The 16,079-nt window shown below is 41.2% G+C and overlaps 1 protein-coding gene across 1 annotated transcript in view; it reads left to right on the plus strand.

The window, feature by feature from the left end:
* Positions 1-16,079, plus strand: part of ALG5 (ALG5 dolichyl-phosphate beta-glucosyltransferase) — a 593,309-nt gene that overhangs the window by 120,263 nt on the left and 456,967 nt on the right. The window contains exon 3 of the mRNA XM_044073307.1: positions 4,425-4,471. Within this exon, the coding sequence (XP_043929242.1) occupies positions 4,425-4,471 (47 nt within the window). The remainder of the gene's footprint in view (positions 1-4,424; positions 4,472-16,079) is intronic.

Raw genomic sequence — 16,079 nt, forward strand, 5'->3', positions numbered from 1 at the left:
TTCAAAATGGATATCGCACTGTATGCATTTCTGCTACAGATTACATGGGAAACCACCTCTAAGTCTAGTCGTACCGATTCTACTAGGGCAGCCTCCACTTCCACAGCATTCCTCAGAGGAGTTTCCACCAGGGACAACTTGGAAGCTGCCACCTGGACTTCTGTCCATACCTTTACAAAGCATTATCACCTACCTCTTTTTTTCTCTAAGGCTAGGGCAGGGTTTGCCTCTGCAGTTCTGCAGGGCATGCTGACCAAGGCGTAGGTCGCTTACTGATCCTACCACCCCTCTCCTCAGCTTTGGGAATCCTCCCACAGGTGAGGACTGCAACAGTGAAACATGAAGAACATAGTACAGTTATGTACACTTGCCATAAATGTAGGTGTTCGAGTGTTTTCACTGTTGCAGTCCTGGTTTCCCTCCCTCCTTCCTCCTTATATCCTCTTTCCTTAGGGAGACATAAGCTTCTTACTGTGGCTTTTAGCCACCAGGACCACTTTACCATATTTCCTGGGGCTTCTGACTGGTTAGGGCAAGAAAAGCTGATGTAATGGCATTGGCTGCCTTGTTTTATAGCACTGACAACCTGACGTTAGTCAGCAAGTGACAGCAGCTAACTCAGAAAAACATTGACTCTGGTATTTGGGCCGAGGGCTACCACAGCAGGGATAACCCACAGGTGATGACTGCAACAGTGAATACACCCAAATATCTACATGTATGGTAAGTGTACACAACTGTACTTTCTTCAGATCACTTACAGCCACCTTTAGCTTGTGTTGGACTTTGTCTCCTTGTAAGGAACTGGAAGATAGCAGATTGTTATTTAATCTAGCTGTCAAATATTCCCGAATTTCAGTTTAGTTGCTATTTTCTTCCCTTCTAAAAATGTGAATGTTTTAAATACTGTGACGCCCGTGCACTGGCACAGTAATCAAGGAGCCTCAATCCTCACCCCTAGCACCAGTGAGGGGCATGCACACTGGAAAGGATATATACACAGTAAAGTACAATTTCCCTTAAGAGCACACAGAGATCACAGTCAGTCTGGGGCTGATTTCTCCCTTTCTCTCCAGATCCCCAATAAGACTCCCCACTGGCACAGGTATAGGGTTCAGATCTCAGCTGAGTAGTCAAGCAAAAACCTCCAGTACCCTCTCTGTCCAACCAGTGCTCCATGTCCATGCCCAAGTAGCTGACACACACACACACACACACACACACACACACACACACACACACACACACACACACACACTTTGAGATTTGGTTTATATACAAACACGCAGACACTCCCGGGAAAGGCTGGAACAGGTTCTCCAGCTATGCCCCCTCCTGCCAGGCTGTAAGGTAATAATCACCACCACCAACTACTCTTATCAGCTACTAATAAGGCCCTTCCCAAAGGGTGACAAATTTCACTGTGTAATATTACTATTATCCAAATAGTAAGTGTGACCCAAGGCTAAAGCTATTGGAGTGGCGTGGACAGTATCACCAAATTCATGCAAGTATTCTCTAAGAGCTTAAATTATCTCTACACAAAACAGCCACAGTTGAAAAGTTTAAAAATGTTTAGTAATAAATAATAAAAACACAAGACAATACTTATTACTTCAACACAATGGTGTTACCGAGTTCAAAAATTGCAGGAAAATGCTTTAAAATAATACTGTAGAATAGTCTGACATAAATTATAGAAAATAGCTAGACTAATCTTGCTAAATATCTGTCTAACTTTAAGAGAAATCACTGTTCTTAGTTCTACTTGCATACAGAGCAAGCAACTGCTGGTGAGTTGATGTGTTCAAGTTCAGACAAAATCCAAAAATGCTGTCCTTTCTTTCTGTCCTTAAATTGATAACACAGTACTGCTGAGTCATTTCAGATGACATAATTCTTAACAGTTCTGATTTAGTTTCCCAGGCACGCAGAACTTAACATTTTTGTAATCTGCACCTGCAGGAAGCCACAGCAATGAAAGACATTTTACATGTAAAAATCTAGTAACTAACTCTTGTCCTAAAACAATAGAAATAATTCTTTGGTCCAGACATCCTGTCTCCAGGCCTGAGATCAAACAGTCATACAGTGCTTTACTTATCAGCTTTTTTCCAGCAGGGTGCACTGTGGTTACATTTTTGAAGCTCAGAACATATAACAGTTGTCTTACATTTGTAAACAACTTGTGGATTACATTAATATTTACAAATGACTAGAATTATTTACAAAATTCTATTCAGCTAGGCTGGCAGCCTTCACAAATACAGTTCAAGTTTTCTTCCCCAACTAGATGTAGAAATGTATCACTTTGTATTTTTTTTTTCAAATTTCTTCTTCCACTTTCACTGAGGAATAAATTAAATTTCCTAATTCAAACCTTCTAGTTTTATGTTAACTTTCCTTGAAATTATTTTTAGTGGCTGTAGTTGAAGCATTTTCAGCTGTGACTTTCTGTTGCTTACTTACGAACACATAACCTGTTTGAAAGCAAATGTACTTCATTGCCTCTGCTGATATATTGTTTTGAGTTCTGCACATATTTCTTATGATACCATGTGACACAATTTTTTTAGGACTGTCAGTAAATGCAGACAATGTGGATGTACTGCTATTTTTTTTATTTATTTTTTTTTAAGGAGTCATGGTGGTGGTTGGTATTTTTCACTGTGGTATGAATCCCAACAGTAAATGTGGAAAGGGCCACTGAAGTTTGATATTCACCAACAAGCCAAAAATGATTCACGGTGAATAAACCAAACAAATACTAATTGGAACAAATAACTATTTTACACAGAGTTATTTCTTCAGTCCCATGCAGATGTCCTGCTGGAAAGGGATATGTAAGATAATTTAGTAGGGGACAAACACTGGATCATATGTATTGTGTTTTTGATAAATGGGTACTAAAGGAGAAACTGGAAGTCAAGATTCCTTCAAAATTGCAACACTAAAGTCATGCTTTGGAGACCCAGAGCAAAGGATGTTGTGGAAGTGTGATCATGCTTATCAGGTCCAGATTTCCTCAGAACACAAACACACTCTGGAAATCTACTGGAATTAATCTACAATGGGGATTTATATTGCTGTAATATCTAGCCGAAGCAGTTGGGTTTTTTGAAAAGGTCTAAATCTCATTCGGAGGCCTGTACTGATCATGGCAAGACCAAAGGCAAGTGTTATCATCCTGCTTGGGTCCCATCACTTTTAGCTTCAGAGGGTAAATTGCAAGTTTACTAGAAGTAAATATTGCAGAAGCGGGGCAGAGAGCATTGTAAAAGTCCTTCTGTAAGGCATTCCTTTGGCTTACAGTGGTCAGTATTTCACAGCAAAGAGGGAATCACTCTGTGTAGTTTGTGAGGAATAGGGTACTCCTTTTTGAGCTGTCTTTTTTCTTAAAGGCCACTAACGTGCATGATGTTAGAAGCACTGTCCTCTATCGATGAGTTCCAATTGGGAGTGGGCTTCTTGCAAGTATTTCAATGCCTAACAAAGTTATCCCATGCCCAACACCTTGGCGTAAAGCAAACCATCTGTGTTTCCAGGAACTGGAGATAGTGCCCAAGAATTGCAGGATTCCTTCTAAGGGATACTGTTACTTACCTGCTTGGATCAAATTTAGGTTCCTCACCATTAAGTTGATTCATAATGTTTTCTCTGTCAAACACTGTGAGGGAGATGGGGCTGCCCATCTTATCAGCCCTACTCTCATGGGAATGTGTTTTGTCCTTCTATAGGAATTTTGAGAAGGTAGTCCCTTATGTGTGTTAGCATTGTAAGAAGGGTAATGTTTAATGTATTATGTTTATAATTTTTTATCCTTGTCAGTTTTATTTCCTTCCTTGTGCAGTTCTTCTCTGAACAGAGATAAAAGCTGGATGGTCTTTGCATGCACACCTCTAAAGTTTTTCCCAGTGATATTGTCCATGAACCAGGGGACATGGGCATACCCCAATCACAGAGCTTGAGACTTGGTCACACCATGTGACAGAGAAGAATTAAATATTTCGCCACTGCAGCAGGTGTTTTCGAAGCTCAGATGAGACGTACAGTTACATCTTTTGGAGCCTTCTAGCTAACCCATTTTATTGGCTTGCATGTGACAAGTCTTACATTGTCACTACTTTAGTACAACTATTTTGATACCTTCGGTAAGTTTGGATAGTTTTTTTTTTCCTTAATAAATAAAATCATCACTTAAAAACTGCATTTTGTGTTTACTTGCGTTATCTTTGTCTAATATTTACATTTGTTTGATCTTGAAACATTTGTGTGTGACAAACATGCAAAAAATAAGAAATCAGGAAGGGAGCAAATACTTTTTCATTGCACTGTAGTTTTAAAGCGACCTTAGCTTTTTGTGATGTTTGTTCACTTTGTACTAACACAGAGCACAAATTACTTGATTTGTTTTGCATTTTCAGTACCAGTGATGATGGACGAGGCACTAGAATATTTGGAGAAAAGACAGGTACCACGTTTGGTTTCCTTATCTGTAGTGATATTTAATTGTTTATTGAAAACCAGTAGTACAGCTCAGTGTTGACCTTTTTATCGTCCACAGCACAGACACAGCCAATTTAAGTAAACATTACTACAGTTTTCGAACTGTTTTGAGATACTTGAGCTAAGCCCAGAATCCATACAAAGTGCATCATCTCTGCAGCTGTTGTTGCTCAGAAGAATGTCAGTGTGCATAGTTTGCACTTGGTTCCGTTATGATACTGTTAAACAATGGTCCTCCTTCCCAGTGTACTCATGTATTTTATGTAGGCTTTTTACTCATTGCATCTGACCTTGACCAGAGTATATTAACAAAATGTACAGAGCTTAAATGCTGCATCGGGTGTAAATAATGTTGCCTTGTTTGCTCTTCTAAACAGAATTTGTAGGGTCATACTTCTTCCCAAGAAAAAGCATCGTTGTGCTAATCTTGCGAGCGCTGCCTGGCATTGTGGAATGTTCTGGTTTGGCAGTTACAGTAATTACCCACAAGCGATATTGCCATGGTTACTTACCCCCTCCCATTTGCTTCGACTGTCCAGTGCTAAAACAATTTCCTTTTGACCTTTACTCTAATGTCATGTTAAAAGTCTAACCTACAGTTAACAAAACACTTGATACCAGAGTCTTTTCCATTCTTGGCAACTTTTTCAGGAATTTTCTTGCTCTAATCTGACGGGCATCATGAAGATAACTATATTAAAGGTAACATTTGTCCACTATGTAAAAGGAAGTTGAAAGTGATGGTGTTAAATAAGGGGACATAATTTCTCACTCACACATATAATAGTAACCTTTTATCTGCTTGACCACTTGCTTTTAAATCTGACTCATTTTCCACTGTCCACCCTTTTTTTCTTGATACTTTTGTTCCCATATCCTCATGGCCATCTAAGCCAATTCAATGTTATCTCATTAATTCTGGTTATCCCAGCCTTTGAGTGTAGTTTGTGTGAGCAACGTTTCATCAAGTTGTATTAGAAAGTCATGTTAACTTGTATTGTGCAGGACCAGGGTGAACTGCATGTTTTCACATTTCTTCACTATTGTATGTCTGTGGAGTGGTAGTTAATAAGTAATGGGCTCATGAGTGGCAAATATGGGTATGCAGAAGTCTACAGGAACATTTTCTCCCTTCTTATTTAGGAGATTTGAGAATAAAAAATAAATTAGGGTGATTTGATTTAGTGATGGTCAAGCTTTCATTCTTAGTTTCTGTATTCAGTGGGGTGAGAACAAAGGTCCCGTTCATCATCTGATAGTTAGAATTTGTTGCTTGCCTGTCCCTTTCCCTCCCTGCATAAATTTGAGTGTAGCATTGTGGAAGCAGGGTCTGCAAGTCCCACGTAAAGCCTTAGAGAAGTCCATTTCGACCAAGACAATGCAAGCATTCTTGAAGGCCCAGATTAGGGTGGTGGTCATTCCATCCCCCTTTGCTCTGAAGGTGCTGAGAGGTAGACCTTCGGTCCTTTACTTGGTTACTCCTTCTCCCAGCCATCCTTCAGCACCGGTGACTCTGAAACCAGCTGCAGTCCACGTGGTTCCTTTGCATGCACCAACAGCCTGGCTGCCTATGATACGGACTCCAGCCTTGATGTAACTCCCACTTCATTGTAGCCATCTGTGTCTTGGAACTAAGGGGTCGACTCTGACTTTCATAGCCTAATTTTCCACTTGGTACTTTGGCCCTGGGCAGCTCGATACTGGTCACCACTTTGGTACCAACCAGATCAGCCTTCGGGGTGGGGACTTTTCCTATGTGTTCAGGTCAGGGAAGTTCCTTTCCCAGTCTACTATCCTTGGCATTGGCATTTGAGGTCATGGAAAGAATTTTCTCATGCTGTGAGACTAGTACATCACACCTGGTATTTGATACATTACAGTCTTCCTCATCTTCCTAGGTTTCTGTTTTGCATCACCTTGTTAAGTGATAGCCTGCACCTAAAAGTATCAAGCAGACCCAGTTCCAGAGCTCCCCTGATGCCCCCCCCCAAGAGAAGTATCAGCATAAAAGGAGGCAACTGGATTTCCCTGAAAATGGGATGGTCTGCACCTATCCGTCTAGGCTTTCGGATATTAGCAAAGACCTTTTCCACCCCATAGTGCCTTTTTAAGGCAGTGCCAAGCTGATAAACCTCCCGACTTAACAAGGAATGCCTGAAGGTGGTACTGTTCAATGCTAGAAGTCTTAAAAAGAAACATCATTCCCTGCAAGCCTTTCTCACCCTGGAGAATGTCTACATCTGTGTAGTAATGGAGATATGGTTTAAAGTCACAGAGAGCACCCCAGTAATGCAAGGTTATAATGCCTTTCTCACCTTTAGACCAGCTACTGCACAGGAGAGAACTAAAGGCAGAGGAGTTTGTCTACATTAAAACCTACCTCACATCCATACTAGTTAAAATGTATGACCCACTAGAACTCATACATGTACAACTCGCCATAGACAAGGTCTTGTACCATATCCTTGCAACATATGGGTCCCCCTCCACATCCCAGGAAACCCATACTACCTATCTCAGTGTACTTGAGTCCCTCACCATTTAACCCAATCTGATATTCATAGGAATCTCAGGTACCCTCTATAGATTGGGAATCCTACACCACTTCTAATGCACAAGCCCAGAAATTCCTAAACTTTAGTACCAACATCCTGGAACAGTTGGTTCCTTCTCCTTCCAGGGGTGCAAACGTCCTTATCCTTGTACTCACAGACATTGTGTGAGGAATGTTGCCCCTACCACCACCATGTAATATCTTTGCTCATCAGATATGACCATAAGGCAGAATTCCTTTGAAATAAAAATTAAATATGGGGATCCAGTGAAACCAAAAACCTTTAGGAACTATTCCAAGGCTAATCTCTCTCTCTCCCCTAAGTGACACCTTGGCCAAATTCCAAGCACCCCCAAGTCCCCTAAAAACCATATGCTGAGCTGTTTACAAAATCACTGTGCAGCCATATTGATAGCTTAATAGAGTGAGCTGTGCCCACTTATTAGGAATAAGACCAATGCCAAAGACATGCCACCCTCGTGGAATCAGAGTATCAATCAGTTATACAACAAAAGAAAAAACATCTTGGCCAAGCATAGGAGGAACAAAGTATACATACTAAAAGCCCCCTGACCAATCTAAACAGACAGTTAAGGGGTTAATTAATACTTCAGAGGCTAAATTTGAAGAAAAAGTAGCTCCTCAGACAAAGGGCATCCATAAAGCTTTCTACAGTTATGTCTGTAGGTTCAGCTGAAATGTCTCCCCCCACTCCCCTCTTTTAGTCCAAAGAAAATACCGCATACCACAATCCCTTCAACCATTACTAGGGAACAATGAACAAACAATGGTTCAAGTCCCACCCCCACAACGGCTAAAAACACCTTTACTCAGTTCAATAAAAGTAATGAGAACAGCAAAAATTCACTTCCAGAATAACAAAGATAAAAGTCCCTTTTCAAACGATAAGCACTTTCGGTAAAACCTTCATCAGATCGTAAAAACACAGGGACTCGTTCATTCATTAGTAAAGGTCATAAGCCCATCAGATCTTGTGATTCCAGCCATTGCCCTCTTTCTGTGACAGTAGACCTTAGTCCAAACAATGACCCAACTGGAGGACACACCTCTCTATCTGCCAGTCAGTGGGCGTTTAGCTTTTGGAATAGGTCTGAATGGAACTACTACATTGAGACCTGGGGGGCAGTCAGCCCGAAAGTTAATGATCCACTTTATTTCATTCCATTCAGTTCTGTTATTTATATCACCTTTTTTCATCCCTAAATACATACATTCGACAACTTTAAAGCTAAAAGTATGTGTGGGAAACTTCATAATATGAATCGCCAAGGCACATTATATGTGTATCTTTATTCCGTATGTCCCGTAAATGTCTCAGAATTCTGCTTTTAAATAACTGGTCAGTTTTCCGTACATATGTGGAACAGAGTTTGCACCTTGTTTAAATACACCACATATGGCTGTTATGCCAAAAAGATGGATATTCAAGACCAAGAATGTTAAATAAGAAAGGAACCTTCAAATGTGGCAAGTGCTCTGCTTGTGACACTATAGATACCAGTAACTTCTTTTGTCACTGAGTTTCAGGATTGGAATTTAGTTTTTTTTGCACTACTACTTGTAACACCCCACATGTGGTGTATTTAGCGGGTCTATATTACATAGGCGAAAAATCAAAATCACAACCGCTCAGATGAACGAAAATGCAGGTAATCGAAATTGCTATTGGGGGCTGCACCCCCACATCCCCCCCCCCCCAAAAGTACATTCCAACTCCGAGATCACACTACCATGAGGAAAGGGCAAATTTTCCGATCTTCACTATACCACAATCTCACAATATCTATTTCAATTACCTGCATTTCCACTCATATGAGTGTTCGAGATTTTGATTTTTCGTCATTCTGATAGGAACCCCATTTAGCGACATGCAAATTCTGTTCTGCATATTATGTAGGAAAAACTGACCAGTTATTTAAAAGCAGAATTCTGACACATTTACTGGACATATGGAATAAAGATGCACATAATGCCTTGGCGATTCATATTATGAGGTTTCCCACAAATACTTTTAGCTTTAAAGTTGTCGAATTTATATATGTAGGGATGAAAAAAGGTGATGTAAATTATAGAACGGAAAGGAATGAAATAAAGTGGATCATTAACTTACGGGCTGACCACCCCCCCAGGTCTCAATGCAGTAGTTCCATTCAGACCTATTCTAAACGCTAAACGCCCAGTGATTGGCAGATAGAGAGGTGTGTCCTTCAGTTGGGTCATTGATTGGACTAAGGTCTATCGTCATAGAAAGATTGCGATGGCTGGAATCATAAGATTTGATAGGCTTATGACCTTTACTAATGAATGAACGAGTCCCGGTGTTTTTACGATCTGATGAAGGTTTTACTGAAAGTGCTTATCGTTTGAAAAGGGACTTTTATCTTTGTTATTCTGGAAGTGAATTTTTGCTGTTCTCATTACTTTTATTGAACTGAGTAAAGGTGTGTTTAGCCGTTGTGGGGGTGGGACTCGGACCATTGTTTGTTCATTGTATCTTTTTGTCCATACCATCTTCAGTAGTTGTAAGGTAATTTTCTTGGATTGTGCTTATTTTATACCTAGACAACTACACATGGCTGAAGGCGTTGCAATGCTGTGTAATGGGAAAGGACAGACTACTATGGACGTTATCAAAAATAACAGACTTATGGAACAATCTGGGGAGAACATTAATTTACTTCTGAATCTTAAATTTGATTCGGAAGAAGTGCTCATACAAAATAGAACTGTTGACGTAGAAAATTTTGATAAGATTTTCAGTGAGGTTGAGACAGCAGCTTATCGCTTGAAAAGATTAACATGGAAACACTTTCCCTTAAGAGGCCAGTATGCATAATCAGGTTATTCCTTGACCCGTAAGTGAAGTATATCCCTAGTTACGGGAACAACTATCCGGACCTGCTAGCTAGATTTAGAAATTAGTTTCAGGTACATGCATGGATTGATTGATTACTTTAGACTTGAAGAGGAAAATATAGCCAAGGAAATCAAAGCTGTTCAAATTTCCCCTTAGAACTAGCCTTTAGCACTCAAATCTGTTTCTTTAAGCTCAGCACTTGTTCCGAACTCGTTGTAAGCACTAAATCGGTTACAAATTACTATAGCACTCAACTTTCCTCACTTGTCTAGAGGAAAACAGTTTTTAGTACTTAATAAATAAGCACCTATTCAGGCATGTCTAATGGTCACTCCCGGTGTTACTCCTGTTTACCTGATTAATCTGGGCATCTTGGGGCAATGCAGCAATTGTCTCATGTACACAGACAACCCTCTCCTCCTACCATCCAACACTACAAACTGTGAGAGATGCACTTATAAAGCCAAACTGGAAGCAAAGCTCTCTTCACCCAAGACTGGACTCGACAATGAAGTGGAAAGGGTAAACACTTGCACCACACCACACTCATCACATAGTCCCTCAAAACCTACACTAGCAAAATACACACATAGCAACACAAAACACACACCTACATTCATGGATGCTCTCAATAAAAATTTGCCCAAGCAACAGAGACCTCCAAAGCAGAAACGCAAGCAACCTCCACCCACCAACACAACCCAAATGACGCATAGCCCACAAACTCAGTGTGCCACTCAACCACAGCCCATAAGGCACAACAACATACCCAACACTCTAGTCATAGGTGACTCTGTAGTCAGGCACTCTGATGTTCCACTCACCAGGCTAAACAAGGACAAAGTTACTGTCAGCTGCCTGTCCGGTGCTAGGATCCGCCACATAATGCACGCTCTCAGGTCACTCCACAACAAGTACAAGTATGACTCTGTCATTGTCCATGTTGGTGTAAATGACCCGAGTTGTACCTCCCTGGACTACATGAAAAGAGACATGGAGGTGCTCTCTGATCTTATAGCCCAGGCAGGTATGACCCTAGCCCTGAGTAGCATCCTGCCACCACTCAGAATGATACCACAGTACAAGGACAAAATGACTGATTTCAACAATTGGCTAAGCTTCTGGTGTCATTTTAAGGGGATCCAGTATCTGTCTGCCTGGGATGCCATGATCGACAGACCACAATGCTTTGCCAGAGATGGCCTGCACCTGTCGCCCTTGGGATTCTGGATACTGGCTAAGGCTCTTGCCACCCCTATAGTGCCTTTTTCAGGCAAGGTTCAAATGACAAATTCACCACCGTAACAGGTACAAGCAAGCAAAATCTGAGAGAATACTACTCAACGCTAGAAGTCTAAACCTCAAAATGCACTCACTCGAGGCACTCCTTAAAATGGAGAACATCGACACCTGTGCAGTGACAGAGACCTGGTTCAAGGCTCCAGAGAGCACCCCTGCATTACCAGGCTATAATTCATACCCCACCTTTCGGCCACCTAACCTGGATCGAAACACTAAAGGCGGAGATGTGTCCATATTCATTAAGGATATCCACACCTCCAGGCTAGTTGCTCAGCGTAATGCATCCAAGATTATCCAAGTGCAACTAACTTTGGGCAAGACCGCAATCCAAATTGTAGCTTGCTACAGATCCCCACCATGCCCCAGGATTCCCACTCCTCATTTCTTGATACACTGGAAAATATTAGGGTACAAACCAACACCCTAATAATGGAAGATTTCAACTACCCCACCATTAAATGGGGAAACTACTCCTTTACCAACTCTTTTGCTCAACATTTTCTGGAATTTGTAAATTCCAATGCCTTGGATCAACTTATCCACACCGCCACCAGGGGCAGCAATATCCTAGACCTGGTCATTACCAACATGGGCGACCGGTGTTCCACACCAGAGGTCAATTCATCGTTGGTCAGATCCGACCACAAGCTAATCACCCTAGACATCCACATCCCATCCCCCATTAGGGAAACCATAACAATTTTCTCCAAAGCCAACTTCACGCTTCTTAAGACAGAAGTGGCAAACTTCACGACACCCATGCAGATGGACAATAGAGGTACAACTGCTAAATCCTACACAAATGCACTTTATAAGCACTTACACAAGTTAATGGATCGTGCTATCCCTAACAGTACCAAGATGCTATCCTCCAAAAAAAGGAAGCCAATCTGGTGGTCCTCTGCCATAAACAAACTCTACAACAGAATAAAGAAACTGTTGCAAAAAAGAGTAAAATCCCATGATTGAAGGAACTCCCTGGTCAGCCTCAGTAAGAAGCTGAGCTCCCTCATAAAATCCTCCAAAGGTAGTTATGAAAGTAAAATTGCCACTAATTCTAAGGACACCCACAAATAATTCTATAGCTATGTCAAGAATCTCGATGGCAACACTCAGATCTGCTCTGAGTTGCAGCACAATGGCACTAAATATACAGAACCAACAGATATTGCCAACATCATGGCAGATAGGTTCAGTACTAACTTTACCCCACACACCCTAAAGGCCCCATCTCTATACTGAAATAATGCAAAGTTCCAGTAATCATGGCTGCGCAGGTTAAAAAAGCACTCTCCAAAGCCAAGAACACAGCATCCATGGGACCTGACAACATCCCAGGCTGCGTTCTACACAAACTACAGAATGAACTGGCACCCCACCCTAAGTACCATGTTCAATCATAGCCTCACCTCAGGCTTTGTGCCCACTGAATGGCACACAGCGACGGTTATCCAACTCCACAAAGGGAGAGTCACCATAGACCCCAGGAACTACCGCCCCATTAGCCTGATGAGCCTGGTCTGCAAAGCCATGGAATGTATCATCATGGAACTTATAAACAAAGACATTGGTAATCTCCAAACTCTGGACCCCACTCAGTTTGGGTTTGTAAAAGGCAGACCATGTCTCCTAAACCTGATAGACTTCTTTGAAGCAGTCACCAAAGCCATAGATGAGGGTAAGGTGGTTCACACAGCCTATCTAGATCTTGCCAAGGCTTTTGACACTACCCCCCACTCTGGAATTATAGATAACTCACTAAACTAGGTATAAATCCCTATGTCACAAGATGATTTGCCAACTGGCACACTGACAGAACCCACACTGTGAAAGTAGCAGACTCCAAATCTGACTTCAGACCAGTGACAAGTGGAGTACCACAGGGTTCAGTCCTGGGTCCTCTCCTGTTTGGTATCTACTTCTCTGAAGTACAGGCTAACACAGAAGGTCTTTGGCTAACGAAGTTCGCAAATGACTGCAAACTAGGAGCCATAATTGAAACTCCTAACGATGTGGACATCCTACAAAAGGGCCTCACTGAGATGCCTGGTGTCAAAGCCATGGCCTCAAGCTCAGTGCCAAAAAGTGCTTTGTTGTCCCCTTTAGTAAAAACTCTGTACCCATGAACTACCACGTAGGAGGTAGTCTACTTAACACAAAGTGTGGTAAGAGACCTTTGGGGACAGGTGGACAGCAGTCTCTCCTTTGATAATCACATTGTCACATTAGTCAGGAAATCCTTCTACGTGGCACACCTCATCACAAAAGGTTTCTCATCCTGGAAAAAAGAGGTCATTGTTCCCCTCTACTCGGCACTTATTAGACCCATTATTGAGTACAACACCCCTTTTGGTATGTACCTCACAAGACATCTACAACAACTGGAAAGGCCGTAGAAATACCTCACAAAGAGGATTACAAGCCTCAAACAGATGCCCTACGCAGACAGTCTCAAAAAACTGCAGCTTTACTCGTTGCATATTGCCTACTCAGAGGCAATCTTTGCCTAAAATACAAAGCTATGCCAAACCCAGAGCTGTTGGACATGCTCCATTTAAAGAAATCCCAGTCCCTCCGAGCTACACGCTCTAGGGACCTAAACCTTATCACCACAATAAACAGAACATGCTGGAGGGATAGATTCCTGTCCCAGAGACTTCCCATACTCTGGAACAAACTACCTATCTATATCAAACAAAGCTCTTCATTAGCACTCTTCAAGAAAAATCTTGATGATTGGATGGGAAATAGGAAATTCACCCCTGGGATCACTTCTGTGGCTCTGCTTGACAGGGGCACAGGAAAATAATTTTCTTGGGTGGCGAAAGCCAGGGTACCTTTTTGACTAGGCTTATATAGGCCCTAGGGCCAATAGCCTAGTACCTACCTGTGAACCTATGAACTGGAGCAGATTTATCTTCTGAATTCAATATCAGAAGACTGGAGACGCTACAGTTTAATTTAAATGTCTATGACTGTAAATTAAAGGAGCAGAAATCTCAAAAATTAATCAGAGATGTTGCTGACTCTAAGCAAGGCCTTATCTTTGTATGGCCCAAAGAAGAAAAATTTCCTTTGTCATGGAGACAGATGGAATTGAGTTCCAAATGGATAGTAGACTCAGAAAAGGGTGGAGCATGGAATTTTGCACCTAAAACATAACAGCATACCCTAAAAGAGACAGTAACAGTAGTTTCTGTTGCGGTACGTACAACGAATGAAAGAAATTCTATACCTGATTTCTCTCATGTAGAGGAAGCAACTACCTCTTTTAATACAGGCACTAGACCAAAGCAAGAAGCTATACATGCCCCAATCTCACACAACTTGCCAATGTTTTTGAAACCAAGCTGGCAGAGGAATCCAGGAACAATGAGTCGAGAGGAAAAGGAAGGAAACTATGCATTAGCAGGGTCATCATTAGTGGTGAATATCTCAGGACTTCAGTTAAGCCTGAACAAAAAGCTTATTAGAGAGAGTACTAACCTTCATTCCTTCTCTGTCTTCAGATCTGAGTGAGTTTGTCACTGATACCAAATATTTTGGGTGTAATGTGACTCTAAGAAGTATCTATCGAAACCAAGCTAACAGTTATAGTAGCTTGAAGAAACCAAGTAAGTTTCTTCCAACGAACCATTCAGCGGTTGACCTCTTTATACATTTATGTGAAAATGAGGTTGAGCAACTAAGGCAAGGACAACAAAAGACTAAACATTATAATAACATTACGATAGGTGAGAGAGAGAAGCCCTACTTTTGAACTTCAAAGAAATGAAGTATTAATAAAACCTGTGGACAAAGGGGGTGCCGTAGTACTGGACTCCAGATGGTATAGAGATAAGATGCATAAGACGTTGGAAGATGGTAAAACATATCAGAAAATAACTTGTACAGAAATGGAAAGAATGGTACAAAGAGTTAAAAGCAATCTACACGATATGTTAAGTGAGGAACTCCTCAGTCAAGAATTGTTTATTTCCTCTATACATCACATCCCACTATACTATCCATTAGTGGACTGCCAAAAATTCACAGACATCCGGGACCCACCCCTGCAGCCAATTGTCGCAGGCAGATGCTAGGTAACTGAATCTCTATCGATGTATATAGAGAAAGAACTCTGAATCCTTTTATCAAGTGCAACTATGGTACAAAGTGATAAAGGTGATTTTCCTGATAAAATAAACTCAGTAATAGAAGAAAGAGAGGATCCTTCAGATTTTCTGCTAGTCACTATGAATATTTGCAGCTTATTTACGTCCACCCCTAATGAATGTGGACTTGAGGCTATCAGAACAGTTGCAACCCAAGAAGCCTCTAGATTGAAGGCAGATGTATTATGTTCACTGTTTGAAAAGATCTTGGAAGCAAACATCTTCACCTATGGAAAAGATATATTTTGGCAAAGATGTGGGATAGCCATGGGCACCCCCTGTGCTAATAGTTACTCGAACTTAGTTCTCTCAGAATGAGAAATTACTAATGTTTTACATCCTGATAATCCTTGGCAACAAAACATAGTTTACTATGGACGTTTTGTAGATGATGATTTTCTATTATGAAAAGGTAAAGAGGACCAGCTTAGTTTGTTTATAAAATATTTGAATCAAACCACTAACTTTCTCATTTTTACGGATCAACGTTCCCAGACAGGTATAGATTTTTTAGATGTGAAAGTAATAATGAGACAAGGTACAGCGATTGCTACAGCTATGCACAGGAAGAGCACCTGGAGGAATCATTACCTCCATAAAAGCAACATGCATCCAAGGCATATCACCAAGAACATTATGCGTTATGAGGTAATACACATAGCTAGATTATGCACACAAGATCTGG

Source organism: Protopterus annectens, chromosome 5.part1, assembly GCF_019279795.1.
Source record: "Protopterus annectens isolate FY-2018-M chromosome 5.part1, PAN1.0, whole genome shotgun sequence".
Lineage (NCBI taxonomy): Eukaryota > Metazoa > Chordata > Ceratodontiformes > Protopteridae > Protopterus > Protopterus annectens.